Source organism: Diceros bicornis, chromosome 6, assembly GCF_020826845.1.
Source record: "Diceros bicornis minor isolate mBicDic1 chromosome 6, mDicBic1.mat.cur, whole genome shotgun sequence".
NCBI lineage: Eukaryota > Metazoa > Chordata > Mammalia > Perissodactyla > Rhinocerotidae > Diceros > Diceros bicornis.
Genome location: NC_080745.1, coordinates 36,578,283 through 36,592,717, shown reverse-complemented (window position 1 = coordinate 36,592,717; position 14,435 = coordinate 36,578,283). Strand labels below are relative to the sequence as shown.

Sequence of the window (14,435 nt, the reverse complement as noted above, 5' to 3'; positions counted from 1 at the left end):
GTAGTTGCAGGGCCAGCCTCTGTCCTCTGTGGCCTCTATTTATCAGTCTCATTTAGTCCTGGGCCTCAGGTTCCTCATCTGCATCGGGGGGATACTAAGGGTCCCTTCCTCTTGGGGTCGTGGTGAGAACGCCTTGGCTTATTCAGAAGGGCTTAGAGCAGTGCCAGGCACGTGGTAAGACCGTGAGCATCAGCTGGAGGGACCCTCATCGTCCTGTTCTCTCGGTGAGGACTAGCAGAGTTGGAGGGCCGCGGGCCCCCTCAGCCCTGGCAGTGCTTCCTGGGACATGACCTTGGGGGCCTCAGCTGGCCTGGTCCGCCCGTGCTAGCCCTCAGTGGGGACCAGCATCTCATTGCACCCAGGACCACCCGCTGTGGCCGCTCCCTTGGCTCAGGCCTTCGCTGTAGTCACAACAGGTGCAGCCTCTGGGAGGCCCTTCCCTGCCAGAAATGTGCCTGCCAGCTCAGGCCGTTGGGTGGAGCGAGATGTTTTTATTAGAACCAGCCATCAGCAGGTGTGGGGACTTTGTTTCTCCTGGCGTGGGATGGGGGTGACTCATGCTCATTGGGCACTTGCTTGGTGCCAGGCCCTGTGCTGAGCGCTTCATGCACGGCCTCTCTTTGTAACCCTCAGCTCAGCTGTGCAAAGCTGGCTTTGCTCTTCCTGCTTTACAGATGAGGCTCTGAGGCCCAGAGAGGCTGATCGACCTGCCCGAAGTCACACAGCTAGGAGAGGTGGTGTGAGGATTTGAACTCTGGTCTGCCTGATTGCAAAGCAAATGCCCTTTGCACTGCACCCTAGAGAGGCACTTCCAGGTCCCAAAAACTGATAGCCTAAAGGGCTCTCTGGCGACTCTGGAAGGGTGTCTGTTTTGTGGTTCTACTAGGACCTCCAACCGTATCACTTCCCTGGTTAAACCCTCCAGTGACTCCCCATCACTCAGAATACAGTCCCAGCTCCTGCTTGCTCTGGCAGACGAGACTTTGCGTGGTCCGGCCTGTGCCCCGCTCAGCCTCTTCCCCTCCACTCTCACTCGCTCTGCTCCAGACACGCTGGCCTCTGCACCTGCTGCTGAAATACAGCTTGCATGTTTCTGCACGGGGCCTTTGCACGTGTTGACTGGCTTTTTCCTGTTCGTGTTTCACATTAAACGTCATCTCCTCAGCAGCCTTCCTGAGCTCCTAACCTAAAGCCGCCCCTCCCCACTCCTTTCCCCAATCTTTCTGTGTCCCTGGTTCGCGGCACTGCCTCACTGACCTTTCACGTAGTGGTTACTCTGGTCTCCCGCTACCAGAACCCGTCCCACGTGGGCAGGGACTGTGTTGCTTTGTTCCCCTCAACTCTCCAGTGCCCAGAACAATGCCTGGCACACACCAGCACCTCAGTAGGGTAGCTGCTTCCCCAGGTGTTGGCACCGGTACGGGAGAGATGCAGGGAGGAGCTCAGCTAAGGGGGCAATGACGTTGGCCTCACCATCACTTCGGTCTGAACCCAGGGCAGGACGTGGGGTGCGTGAGCTCCTTTGCCAAGGGCAGGACAGGCAGAGCTGGGGCTGAGAAGGAGAAGGTCAGTGTGGTGTGGGGGCCCCTGGGTTGTGGGGGTTGTAGAATCCTAGTCTCTGGGACCTGAAAGGACCTTCTCAGCTCGAGCACCTGCACTGGGGATGTGAAGATAGAGTCCGGTAGTCAAGGCAGGACTTGCCCTCTGGTGTTGAGTCACCACCCAATCTCCCACCAAGAGGCTGCCCAGCCTTGCTTTCACGCCTCTCTGGTGACGGGGTGCTCCCTCCCTCCTGGGCAGCCACGCCACTTTTCGAGAGCTCTGACCTGACGATGTGCAGCCTCATGAGCTCCCTGTAGCCCCCTGTCGGGGTGACCCACATCGCAAATCGCAGCGTGTCCTGGCAGGGCCCCTGCGTGCGTCTGCCCGCGGCCTCGGCAGTGACACAGCTCCCTCCCTGCTTGCTTCCTCTCTCAGTTTAAGTGCTGCGGCGCGGAAGACTACCGAGACTGGAGCACAAACCAGTACCACGACTGCAGCGCCCCTGGACCCTTGGCCTGCGGGGTGCCCTACACCTGCTGCGTCAGAAACACGGTACCCATTGCTCCTGGGCCGCCCGGCTGGGCAGGCACCTCTCTGTCTCTCAGGGCAGGGCTGGTGGGCAGGTGGGGCAGGCAGGAGGTGGTGGTCGTTCAGAGGCTTCCTGAGCCTCAAGGGCTACAGAAAGGGGCAAAGCTGGGGCGGGGGGGGGGGGGGGAGGTCTTCTCTTTACCAGGAGCACTAGTTAACATCTACTGAGCACTTACTGGGTGCTGGCCTGCTCCAGGTTCTGTAGTATTAACTCCTTTAGTCCTTTCCACAGCCCTGTGGGCTGGGTACTATTATTTTACCCCTGTACAGAGGAGGAAATTGAGGCATCAAGAGGGTAGGTGCCTTGCTTAACGTTGATAGGGCTGGGATGAAATACAGGCAGCCGTCATCAGAGCCGTGCTCTGGACTGCTGGACAGGCCAGGCGAGGAGTGGGAGAGGCTTCCAGGCCAGGGGTGCTAAGCAGGGGCGGCCGGCTCTGCAGCCTTAGCTGGAGGGCAGAGCAGGGCCTGCACTTCGGGCATCTCTGGTAGACTTGGGGCTTGAGGTCCTGGTGACGGTCAGCAACAGGGCACTTGAAAGGGGGTCTGGTGACATAAAGCCAGTCTGCACCTCTCCCCAGCAGGACCCTCTCAGCCCTGGCACCTCCTTAGCCCCTTGGGAGGCTGTCCTGTGCAGTCACCGCTTATGAATGAGAGGCCTCGTCAGTTCTGTGTGTTTGACTACTGCGTCTGAAAACTGCCTGGTTTCTGGATTGGAACGAGGCAGGGAGCTTTGCTATTACTCATGCCCCGAGTAGTCATGGAAAATTTCTCTTCTGACGTCTCCACCATTCTGTGCCCACTGCCGGATTCTGTAAACCAAGCAGCTGCCGGTGGGGGCTGAGGCCTCGCCCATGAGTCAGGGAGCCAGTGCCAAGTGCACTAGCCCTAAAAAAGGCCGGGCCAGGATGGGGGGTGGTTTGGAAATTTTAGCTGCCATTTTAGGGTAGCTCTCTGGGCAGGGGGAGTGCTGGGGAGGAGCCCAGGGTTTTGAGAGAGGCCTGTGCGGTCATCCTGAACTTTGTCACCCTGGGCAGTGGCACCTGAATGTCCAAGCCCCACTTGTATTTATTCATTCATTCAACAAATATTGACTGAGGACCTGCTATGTGCCAGATGCGGTTCTAAGTTCTGGGGGTCCAGCAAACACACAGAGAACTCTCTGCCCACACAGAGCTGACATCCTGGTGGGGAAGACTGACAAACAAAATAAATAAGTAAAAGAGATAGTATGTTAGAAGGTGATAAATGCTAAGGATAAAAATAAAATGGGGCATGGAGGGTTGCACATACTGAGAAGGGAGGTTCTCAGTCAAACCCTGCAGGAAGTGAAGGGGTAAGCCATGCGTATCTGGGGGAGGGGCACTCCTGACAGCGAGAATAGCAAGTGCAAAGGCCCTGGGGTGGGAATTGCCCTGGTGTGTTGGAGAAACAGCACAGAGACCAGTGTGGCTGGAGCAGAGTTTGGGGGGGTGGACAGTAGCAGATGAGGTCAGGGAGGTCACAGTTGCCCTGAAGGCCACAGTCAGGATTCTGGTGTTCCCTTGACTGTAGGGAGTCAAGTGACAGGGCTTCAGTGGCTGAGTGGCAGATATGACTTGGGCTTTACTGGGATCACCTTGGCTGCTGTGGGGCAGAGGTGGGCGCGGGGAGTCTGGTTAGGGGCTGGTGCAGTGGTCCAGGTGTCACAGGCCAGGGTGTCTGGGAAGCAGGCTCTGAGATGCTGGTTAGTGAGCGAGGCTTAGCAGGAGGCACTGTCAGGATCAACACCTGTAATGGAGGTGACAGGAGCAGGGCTGGGCAGAGGTGGAGTCAAGCAATGATGCGGTCTCAGTGGGAATCTCCACTAAATCTGGGGTGATCCCTCAGAGTTGTCCCGTCCTGGGGCAGGGTGCCAGGCCTTCACACCCCACACTGCCCAGGCGTTGCGTGAGGACAGTGTCCCACCTGGGAGGGGACTTGACATTCAGCAGAGAAACAGAACCAATAGGGTGTTTGTGTGTGTATGCGTGTGTGTGTGTGTGTGTGTGTGTGTGTGTGTGTGTGTATGTAAAGAGATTTATTATGAGGAATTGGCTCTTGGAATTATGGAGGCAGGCAAGTCCCAACATCTGCAGGATGTGTCCACAAGCTGGAGACCCAGGAGAGCCAATGGTGTAGCTCCAGTCTGAGTCTGAAGGCCTGAGAACCAGGAGAGCTGATGGTGTAGCTCTTGTCCGAAAGCTGGCAGGCTCGAGATCCAGGAAGAGCCAAGGTTTCAGTTCAGGTCCGAGGGCAGTCAGGCAGGAAGAATTCTCTTTTACTCAGGTTTTTGTTCTATTCAGGCCTTCAACTGATTGGATGAGGCCCACCTACATTAGGGAGGGCAATCTGTTTTACTCGGTCTACTGATTTAAACGTTAATCTCGCTGAAAAATGACCTCACAGAAACACCCAGAATAATGTTTGGCTAAATATCTGGGAACCACGAGGCCCGGTCAAGTTGACACATAAAATTAACCACGTGTGACAATTAACCATGTGTGACAATCACCACAGGGGACTGACAGCTAAGAGCTCCTGCCTGCAGTGCTCCCAGCAGCTGCAGGGGTTCTGGGCAACTCCTCACAGCGTCCACCACACCAGGTGGGAGAAGACAGAAGCTTAGAGTTGGGTGGTGGCAGTGGAGGTGGTAAAACATGGTCAGATTCTGGCTGTGTTTTGCAAGTAAGCCAAGAGGATTTGCTGACAGATCAGATGTGGGAGGTGGGTGAAAGAGAGAAATCGAGGAGGACTCCCAGAGTTTGGCCTGAGCCACAAGAAAGGCAGAGCTACCACTGCTTGAGAGGGGAGGACTGCAGGGAGGCAGGTCTGGGGGATTGGGAGCTCAGCGTGGACATAGGGTGTTTGAGAGCCTGTGTGGCATTCTAGCATCCGGGGATGTCAAAGAGGCAGTTACATAGAGGAGTCTGGAGTATGGGGGAGAGGACCAGGCTGGGAGTATAGACACGGATGCTGTCTGCAGAGAAATGGAATCTAAAGCCGGCATCTGGGTGGAACATCAGGGTGAGGAGGTGACCTTCTGCTGGCTGGGTTATCTCTGGTCCTGTGTTACAAACTGCTGGGTCCTCCTGTGCCGCCCACACCTGGATGACGTTCTCTAAATGTGAAAGACAGTGTTTCCTTCCTGGGTAGAATCTGTTCCATTTGTGTGTGAATCTATTTTACACTGTCTCATTCCACCAGGATCTGAATGAGCGCACAGGAAATACACAGAGTAAAAAACTAAAATTAAAAAAAAATGAGGTCATGGAAAATATATTGTAAAATAAGAGGGCCAGATGATGGAGAAAAATATAAAATACTGATATGTAGGCCTAAAGGGCTTATGGAATCACTGGAAATGAGCCTCATCTTTGGTGGTTTAAAGCTTCCTGGCAGCCAAAGGAAAAAGGGAGATATGATTTGTTACACTGCTACTGTTCAACAGAAGGAAACATACCAGTTCTTCAGGGAAAGTCGCGTTTTTTTTCCTGAGATGTCTTATATCTGGCTTCCTATAGGGGATTTGGATGGGAGTTAGAGAATTCTTCCTGCTCGATTGCCTTTAGACTTGACCTGAAACATCAGCTCTTTCTGGGTCTCAAGCCTGCTGGCCTTCAGACGGGAACTGTACCATCAGCTCTCCTGGTGGTCTAGAGCGGATTTGGAGCACCATCACCTAGAGTGATGCCCCCGAGCCTATTGGTGTAGAGGGCAGCCTGCTTCTGCATTAAAGGGCCTCAGACTGCTGGGCCTGTTGCACTGTTTTGTCGTTTTTATGAATATGCACTCCCTTATTGCTGGCTACTCCTTGGGGGCCTGTCCCTGAAGGCGTTTCTCCCCCTTCCCATCAGCTGCTCAGACCCCAGATAACCCGCTCCTCTGTCCTGTGTCAGGGCGAGAGGAAGCACATATGAATAACCCTGTGAACTTTGCTGTATCCATCTTTGGCTGCTCGGGAGTCCCCTTTCTGACCTCCTGCCTTGTGGCCCTGTGCCAGATGGGAGACGCCACTGCACAGCTGGTCTCGGGGCCTCTGAACCTTCAGCAGAGCCTCTGGAGAATATTGCTGCTGTGGTCAAATCCAGGCAGGACTTACCTTGGGAAAGCCCATGGATGCATCTTATGCCCCTCCTGGGAGGGGGGCTCTCCTGGCAGGGGGAGGCGAGTCTCCCTGGGGCCTAGAGAAGGGCTCTGGGCTCTAGGTGTAAGGGAGGCCTTTGCCAGCTGTGTGTCTGCCCCCTGAGGGCAGGGGCCGTGGTTCTGCCTCCAGGGCTAGAACCACAGTGAACAGTGAAGTTACTCTTGTCACCTTACACACCATATAGTGTACTTATTTAAGTTCATTGTCTGTCTTCCTTTCTAGAATGTAAGTTCCATGAAGGCAAGGAATTTGTCTTGTTCTTCTATATAACAAATATCTAGAACAGGGATTGGCACATAATTGGTGCTCAGTTAATACTTGTTCAGTGAATGATCGAATGAAGGAACAGACGAGGTAGAAAGCCCCGTTCCCATCATGCCCTCATGCACCTGCTCCCAGGCCTGACCCTCTCCATGAGGGTCATGTTCATGGCCTGGACGGGCCACAGACACTGGCTGATGCTCAGTGGATGCCGGGTGACGCTTGGTCTGAGGGCACCTGGGGACAGTCTAGAGTGAGGGGGGTTGATTTGCGCACACAGCAGCCCTGACATTTAGGCTGATCTGGATGATGTCCAAGGTCCAACTGCTCTCCTGGAAGGAGAGTAGACGCCCTTCCTTGCCTTTCCGGAGGCAGGATCGTGCACACAGTCTCTGCAGGCAGCGTTCCTGTGCTCTCCTGTGCCTGGCCCTGGCATCAGCACTTTACATGTATATCTCAGTTTATGTTCAAAACAGCCCCGTGGGGTGGGTTCTCTGGTCACCATTGCTCTATGGAAGAGACCAGGGAATCCATTCATTCATTCAACAAGTACTTACTGCGTGCCTCCAGGTGCCGGTCCCTTGGCAGCACACCTAAGGCGAGTCACAGAGCTCGTAAGTGGCAGAGCAGGATCTGGACCAGGCAATGTGATGCCAGAGTCCACACCGGCACTCTGCTGACACCTGTGGCACCCTACCCCACAGCAGCTTCACTTAGATGTGGAGGGGTGGGACCAGGCCATCTAGCTTTCTCCCTCTTTATAGAAGGAGGAGATGCACAGGGGCACAGCTAGTGATGGAAGTGCCCTGCCAGCCCTGAGACTTACACCTGCTGGGAAGGGATTGATGGGGTCTAGGGCCGACTGCAGCTTTCCCTGCGCCAAGGTTCATCTGCAGCTGGGAGTCCCTGAGAGCAACTCTCTTCCCAGGAGGGACCTTCAGCAGCACCTCCACTGATGGGTGGCAGGCTGCCGGGGCAGCAGTGTGCTCAGATGCCCCGGCCTTGCCCTCAGGTAAACCACAGCTGGCCTGCATCCTGGCTGTGGTCTGAGGTTTTCCTTCATAAGAGCCGGTGAGCAGAAACAGCCCAGCTCTGCCCTCTGAGACAGTGCATAACCCCGTCAGCAGAGCCGTGCCCCTGGCGAGGCCGCAGCAGGGAACCTGGGGCAGCTTTTCTCCGGATTCCTAGGCTGCCGCTGGTGGAGGACTGGTCCCCCACCCAAGTGCCATGGAACTGGTCCTCCCACCTTTCCTTCCTGGGCATTTCTTGGAGGGGGAGTTTAGGGTGCAGACTCAAGCCAGCCTGCCCGGGTTGGGAATCTCAGCTCCATCCAAACTGGACAGTTCAACTCCCTGTGTCCCAGTTGTTTTCATCCATACAATGGGGAGAATAATCGTGTCTTTTACAATAAGCACCGTGAAGTGTTCGCTAATATACACTTCTATTTCAGACAGAAGTTGTGAACACCATGTGTGGCTACAAAACTATTGACAAGGAGGTAAGGTCTTTGAAATCTCTTTCCTCCAGAAAGGTTGCTCTTCTTGTCCCATCCCCAGGGGATTGGAGGGGTTCCTGGGAGTGGGGTTCCTGGATGCTGAGATTTCCCAACATTCCTGGCTGTGAATAGGAGCCAGGGACTGCTGGGGTTTTCCACCCCTACCCAGTCGGGGAACCAAAAATCCCCTGGGACTGGGAGAGGCCGCCTGCCGGGGTTTGCTGAGCACCTACTGTGGGCTTGGGTGTGTGAGGCATGCCCAGGTGCCCAGCCGTGCTCAGCACTAGCCTGCCTTTGCCCTTGGAGCTGCCAGTTTGCAGATGGCTCACCCTGGCTCCCTTAGCCTGGGACCCCGGAGTCCCTGGAGGCGGAGAGCCCTCTGGGGGATTGCACCGGGTCAGCTTCCTGGACAGCTCCCCAGGACTAGGAGAGAAGCTGGGGGGTGCTGAGAAGGGGGCTAAAAATAATGATGACATGAGATGCCACTGAGTAGTGGTTCTCTGAGGTCTCCAGATCAGCAGCAACAGCACCCCCCAGGGACCTGGAAGATGTGCACATTCTTGAGGTGGGGCGGAGCAGGTGATTCTGACTCATTTAAGTTGGAAAGCCACAGACCAGCAGTGGTTCTCAACCCATAGACCCAATGGCCAGTTTTTATAATAAACATTTAGTAATGTCCTATTTATTATCCCAAAATGAAATTCACAGATAATATAACCTACCAACATACCTAATTTCAAAACAAGTAACATAATGATCTGAGATAAAAGGAGAAATAAAACAGTTTACAACCATATGACATAAGTCAACTGTAAATCCTCAGGCACTGGATACAGAGGACACAGTAGGGCAGGTGGGGGTTTGCTCTGACAGGGCCGGCTGATACCTGGGGGTGTAACGTTGGCAACTTGTATGCTGTGGGCGTTATTTTTGCCATTGACATGTTTTTTTTTTTAAATGGTGAACAGTTCTTGATAAAGTTATGAACAAAATAAAGTATTATCATTCCTTAATTTACATAGCCGTATTTTTGCAAAATTCAATGTATAGTAAAAACACACAGAAAACACTTTGGTTTTTTATGTCCCCGGAGTCAGGCTTTTGGCCAAGATAATCATGGACTGGTTTTCACCCACACGAATGCCTGGGGACATCTGAGACGCAGGCAGGGCAATTATTCGTGGAGCAGGATTATCCTTAGCTCTGAAGTCCCTCAGCCTCCAATCGAATCGCTATGACAACCGAAAGTGCCACTACCACGTCCCCAGTGCTCTCTGGGAGCAGTAGTGCCTGTTGAGACCCAGTGGTCTAGAGCCACCTTCCCACATTGCATGTGAGACACTGAGGCCCAGAGAGGTTGAGGGCCTTGCTTGGACCCTAAGTGGGGACCAGGCGAGGTGCTCAGCCAGCCTCCTTCCCGGGCAGCGCCTCAGCGTGCAGGACGTCATCTACGTGCGGGGCTGCACCAACGCTGTGCTCATCTGGTTCATGGACAACTACGCCATCATGGCCGGCCTCCTGCTGGGCATCCTGCTCCCCCAGGTGGGCTGGTCCCCCCTCCACCGGGGGAGGGGAGCTGAAAGTGTGGGTGGTGGGCAGACTGGGTTCAGATAAAGTGTGGCTTGGTGATTACAGAGTGCGGAGAAGGTACAAAGTGTGGGGTGAGGAAGGCTCTTAGACCAGCAGCCTGGGCTCACCCTGGGAGGGCTGGAGGGCCAATGGCAATAGCATGGCTTATAAAGCTTTTCCAAGCACTTCACAGGCACTGTCTCCTTCAGTTCTGTGAGGTGGGTACTATTATCATGCCCATCTTACAGAGGAGGAAACTGAGGATGGGCAAGGTTAAGTGACTTGCCCAAGGTCCCCCACATCATGAGTGCATAGCTTGGGTGAAGACAGGAATCCCAGAATGGAGGGGCCTCTGTTGACAGGACACAGGGAGGGTCTCTGGGATTTCCTGGGAGGGGCAGAGCAGGGCCCAGAGGGGGCTGCTTGGGTCTTGGGGGTGCTGAGGGGAAGCCTGTGCTCTGGGCTTTCCTGGGTCACTGGTGCCATGAGTGCAGTGACTGACTGCTGGGTGTCTGGGAGCTGGGACCACCCGAGAGGCCGCCCAGATCCCCAGCAGGCTCTCACCCGCCTGCCCCTCCTCCTCAGTTCCTGGGGGTGCTGCTGACATTCCTGTACATCACCCGGGTGGAGGACATCATCATGGAGCACTCGGTCACCGATGGGCTCCTGGGGCCCGGCGCCAAGCCCAGCGTGGAGGCAGCCGGCTCGGGCTGCTGCATGTGCTACCCCAATTAGGGCCGCCGGGCGGCGGCCCCAGCAGGACCACGCCAGGAGAGCAGCGCTCGGGCCGCGGTGAAAGGCTGGACGGCCCGTGGCCCTCTCCCACTCGGCACGGACCGGAGCCCAGCCCGTTCGCTCTGGGGGCCAGCTCAGGCCTTCCGTGGCCGCTGCCTCTCTGGGGGGCGGAGGAGCCTGAGGCCTCCCCGGCTCCAGACTCCGTCCCTGCCCACGCTGCTGGGCGTGGGGACAAGGGCGTCCCTTCCCCAGGCCCGGGCCGCCGGAGACCGGGGAGCTCAGCGCCCAGCTCGGGGCCCGTTTCATTCCTGGCCTTGGCCTGTGGTGGTTATGCCCCTCTGAGGGCAGTTCTGTAGAGATTTCTAAGCAGGGAGGGAGGAGAGCGCGCGTGCCCTGTGGTGACGGAGGGGAGGGGCGGGTGCAGCCCCCGGGGCCCCCCAGTCTCTGGGCCACGCCCCAGGGGCCAGGTTGGGCCCATTTCTCAGGCTCCAGGTGCCTTGAGCCCTCCCCAAGGGCTGCTGCTTTGCTGACCCTGTTTTTATGTGATTTTTGTAACATTCATTTTGTACACGTTAACAGGAGTTTCTGACTAATCAGAGCTGGTGTTTGCCACTTTCACCGCTCTTGCGCCTCCCAGCCAGTTTATTAATCAAACAATAAAGACATGATTTTTTTTTTTTTTTTTTTGGCTTTCATTTGTGTTGTTTGGGTGGGGAGGGGGTGAGGAAGACCTCAACTTGAGCGCGGCAGCCCTTTGTTGGTGCAAGGACTGAAGGGGGCCACCCTGGGGCCAAATTTGGGATAATTTGGGACACTGAGGCCTGGGAGATCAGCAGCTGGCCCGAGGCTGCCTGCTCCCGGTTTGGAATGGCCTCTCCCATTCTTTGGTGTTGCTACTTAAGGAAATGGCTTTTCCCAGCTGTTCTTGTGGGCTGGGCCTGGAGCCTCCTGGGCCTGCCCTGCTGCTAGGAATTCGCTTGTGGGAAGCCTCGGGGGAGAAGGCAGAGGTGATAATGCCTATTTTACAGACGGGGAAACTGAGGCCCAGCCACCTATGGCATGAGGCTCCTCCTCTGAAAAGTGGGGCAGCTGGGAACTAGGAAAGTCAGGGGTCCAAGAGGGAGCAGTGCCCACAAATCCACTCGCGGCTTTAGAACCAGAGCGACTCTCCCTCCTACAGTAAGCAGCTTACTGTTCCAGGAACTGGGACTGGGCAGCACGCCACTCCATCCAAGCAAAGCTTGGTGCTGATCGCCCCCTGCTGGAGACAGCAGGACCTGCATGGGTCACTCCCCGCCCACCCTCCTCAAGCCTTCCTCTCCAAGACCCATGTTCTAGATTTTCTGTGAGGTTCTTAGTAGCCAGGGCAATAGAAATATGACAGCACGAGCCCCAAAGCTGAGGAACTCCATCTAAGGGTGTCAGGGAGCTGCCCATCACACCCAGGAGTGAAGTAGGGGGATGCTTGGTCTGCCGTGTGGGCAAGCCTGAGTTGTCTGTGTGGGAGAGGGCAGGAAAGAGATTCCAAAAGGATGGAATAATGCAACAATGGCAAAGACATCAGCGAGCACACTTTGTGTCAGGAATTGTCTAAACATCTTATAGATATTAACTCCTTTAATCCTCACAACTGTATGTGGTAATTTTTGTTATCGCCATTTTATTGATGGAGAAACTGAGGCACAGACCTGTTAAGGAACTTGCCTAAGGCACACGGCTGGTAACTGGCAAAGCCGTGACGTGAACCCAGGTGGATGCTCACTGGGCACTCAGCCCTCTGCTCTGCTGCCCCTGTTGCCGCGTACGGACACATGGTACTAGGCATGCCAAACCAGGGACAGCTGCAGCCCCCTCCTGGGGTGAAGTGGCCATTGCAGCCACTGCTGGAGCCTCTGCCTGCTCCCCATTTTGACCTCTGGACACACGGCCAGGTCAAATTCTGTGTCTGGCTGGTGGCCTCGTGGCTCTCTGGCTCAGGCTGTTCCCTGGATTCTCTCTGTGCCCAGGGGGGAGGCAGCCGCCTCTGGGGCAGCAAGATGCAGAGGCACTGAGGGGTTGGGGGTGCACTGAGTCTACTTATCCAAAGTCACATCACCCTGGAACCTGGAAACCTCAGGTCACCTCGTCCTCCCTCTTTCCACGACCACTCACAGACACCCCTCTCCCTCTCCCTGCTGCTTGGGTGGACCGGGGCTCCTGGGTTGGTGCCCACAGATGCTGCACTCCAGCCGACACTTTTCTTTGTTTCTAAGCCTCGGCCACTCACCTCTCCAAAAAGCAAAACGGAACACGTGGAGAGGACTTTCAGTCCTGTGGTTGGGGACACCCCTGCTATTGCATCCTTTCGTGCTTAAAAGCCAACGACATCATCATCAACAACATCACCTTGACCCCTTCACTCCCAAGGATGGAAGAATGACCCTCAAAACCAGTCCTTTTCCCAGAGCATGGCACACAGAAAATGACGGTATTGGTGCAGCCCACAATATTTGTGAAACTAGAGGAGATTTGTGGGCTTTGATTTTGACTTTTTGTTGTTATTGAATTATAAGAAAAACAAAACGTGTTAAGAAAGACTGGCTTTGTATAAAAATTCCAAATACAATATTCCCAAAACTCATTTTTTAACAGTTTATTGAGGTATACTAGACATAAACTGCACGTATTTGAAGTGACAAATATATCATTAATGAAACCCTCACCACAATCACGATAATGAACACATCCATCACCCTAAAAAATTTCCTCTTGCCCCTTGGTAATCCCTTCTCTACAGCCTACCCCACTGCCCCTGCCCCATCCCTAGGCTACCATGGATCTGCTTTCTGTCTCAATAAATTATTTTGTATTTTCTAAAATTTTACATAAGTGGGTCATACAGTTTGCAGTCTTATTTTTGTGGCTTCTTTCACTCAACATGAGTATTTTGAGAGCCATTCATTTCGTAGCATACATCAATAGTCCATTCCTTTTTATTTCTGAGTAGTATTCCATTGTATGGATGTACCATGGTTTATTTACCCATTCACCTATTGATGGACATGTGTATTGTTTGTTGTTGTTACAAATAAAGTTGCTGTGAACATTGTGTACATGTCTTTATATAGACATATACTTTCATTTTTTGGGGGTAAATATCTAGGAGTAGAATGGCTGGATTGTGTGGTAAGTGTATGTCTAACTTTTTAAGAAACTGCCACAGTATTTTCCAGAGTGGTTGCATGATTTTGTATCCCCCGCAGCCATGTAGAATACCAGTTCCTCCACATCCTGCCAGTATTTGACATGGTCAGTCTTTTTAATCTTAGTTATTCTAATGGGTGTGTGGTGATATCTCATTGTGGTTTTATTGTGCATTTCCTTAATAATTAATCATGTTAAGCATCTTTTCGTGGGCTTACTCACCATCCACACAATTTCTTTGGTAAAGCGTCTGTTCAAATCTTTTTAAAAAATTGTTTGTTTCTTTTCTTATCACCGAGTTTTGAAAATCTTTATATATTCTAGATACAAGTCCTTTACTAAATATACAATTTACAAATATTTTCTCCCTGTCTGTGGCTTGCCTTTTCAGTCTCTTAATAGTGTTTTTCAAAAAGCAGAAGTTTTTGCCTTGATGAAGTCCAATTTATCAATTTTTTTCTTTTGTGCATTGTGCTGTTGGTATCACGTCTGAGAAATCTTTGCCAAACCTAAGGTCACAAAGGTTTTCTCCTGAAGTTTCTTTTAGAAGTCTCACAGTTATGTAAAACTATTCCATTTAGATCAATGATCCATTTTGAGTTAATTTTCGTATATGGTGCAAGGTATGGATTGAAAGTCATTTACTTTGTATATGAATATCCAAATGCACCAGCACCGTTTGTTGAAAGACATCCTTTCTCCACTGAATTGCCTTTGCACCTTTATTGAAAATCAATTGTCCATATACGTGTGACTTTATTTCTGGATTCTGTATTTTGTTTTCTTCAATGTTGAATAGAAAGTGTGAGAGTAGACATCCTTGTCTTGTCCCTGATCTTAGGGGGAAAGCATTCAGTCTTTCATCATTAGGTATGTTAGATGTGGGTTTTTCATTGA

The 14,435-nt window shown here is 53.1% G+C and overlaps 1 protein-coding gene across 2 annotated transcripts in view; it reads left to right on the top strand.

Annotated features, from left to right (window-relative positions):
• TSPAN15 (tetraspanin 15) overlaps positions 1-11,024 on the top strand; it is a 52,937-nt gene extending 41,913 nt beyond the window's left edge. For both annotated transcript variants that reach the window (XM_058543290.1, XM_058543288.1), the window contains 4 exons: positions 1,978-2,094; positions 8,007-8,054; positions 9,477-9,593; positions 10,206-11,024. In XM_058543290.1, the coding sequence (XP_058399273.1) occupies positions 1,978-2,094; positions 8,007-8,054; positions 9,477-9,593; positions 10,206-10,355 (432 nt within the window). In that variant the 3' untranslated portion in view covers positions 10,356-11,024. The remainder of the gene's footprint in view (positions 1-1,977; positions 2,095-8,006; positions 8,055-9,476; positions 9,594-10,205) is intronic.
• Positions 11,025-14,435: the final 3,411 nt, after the last annotated feature.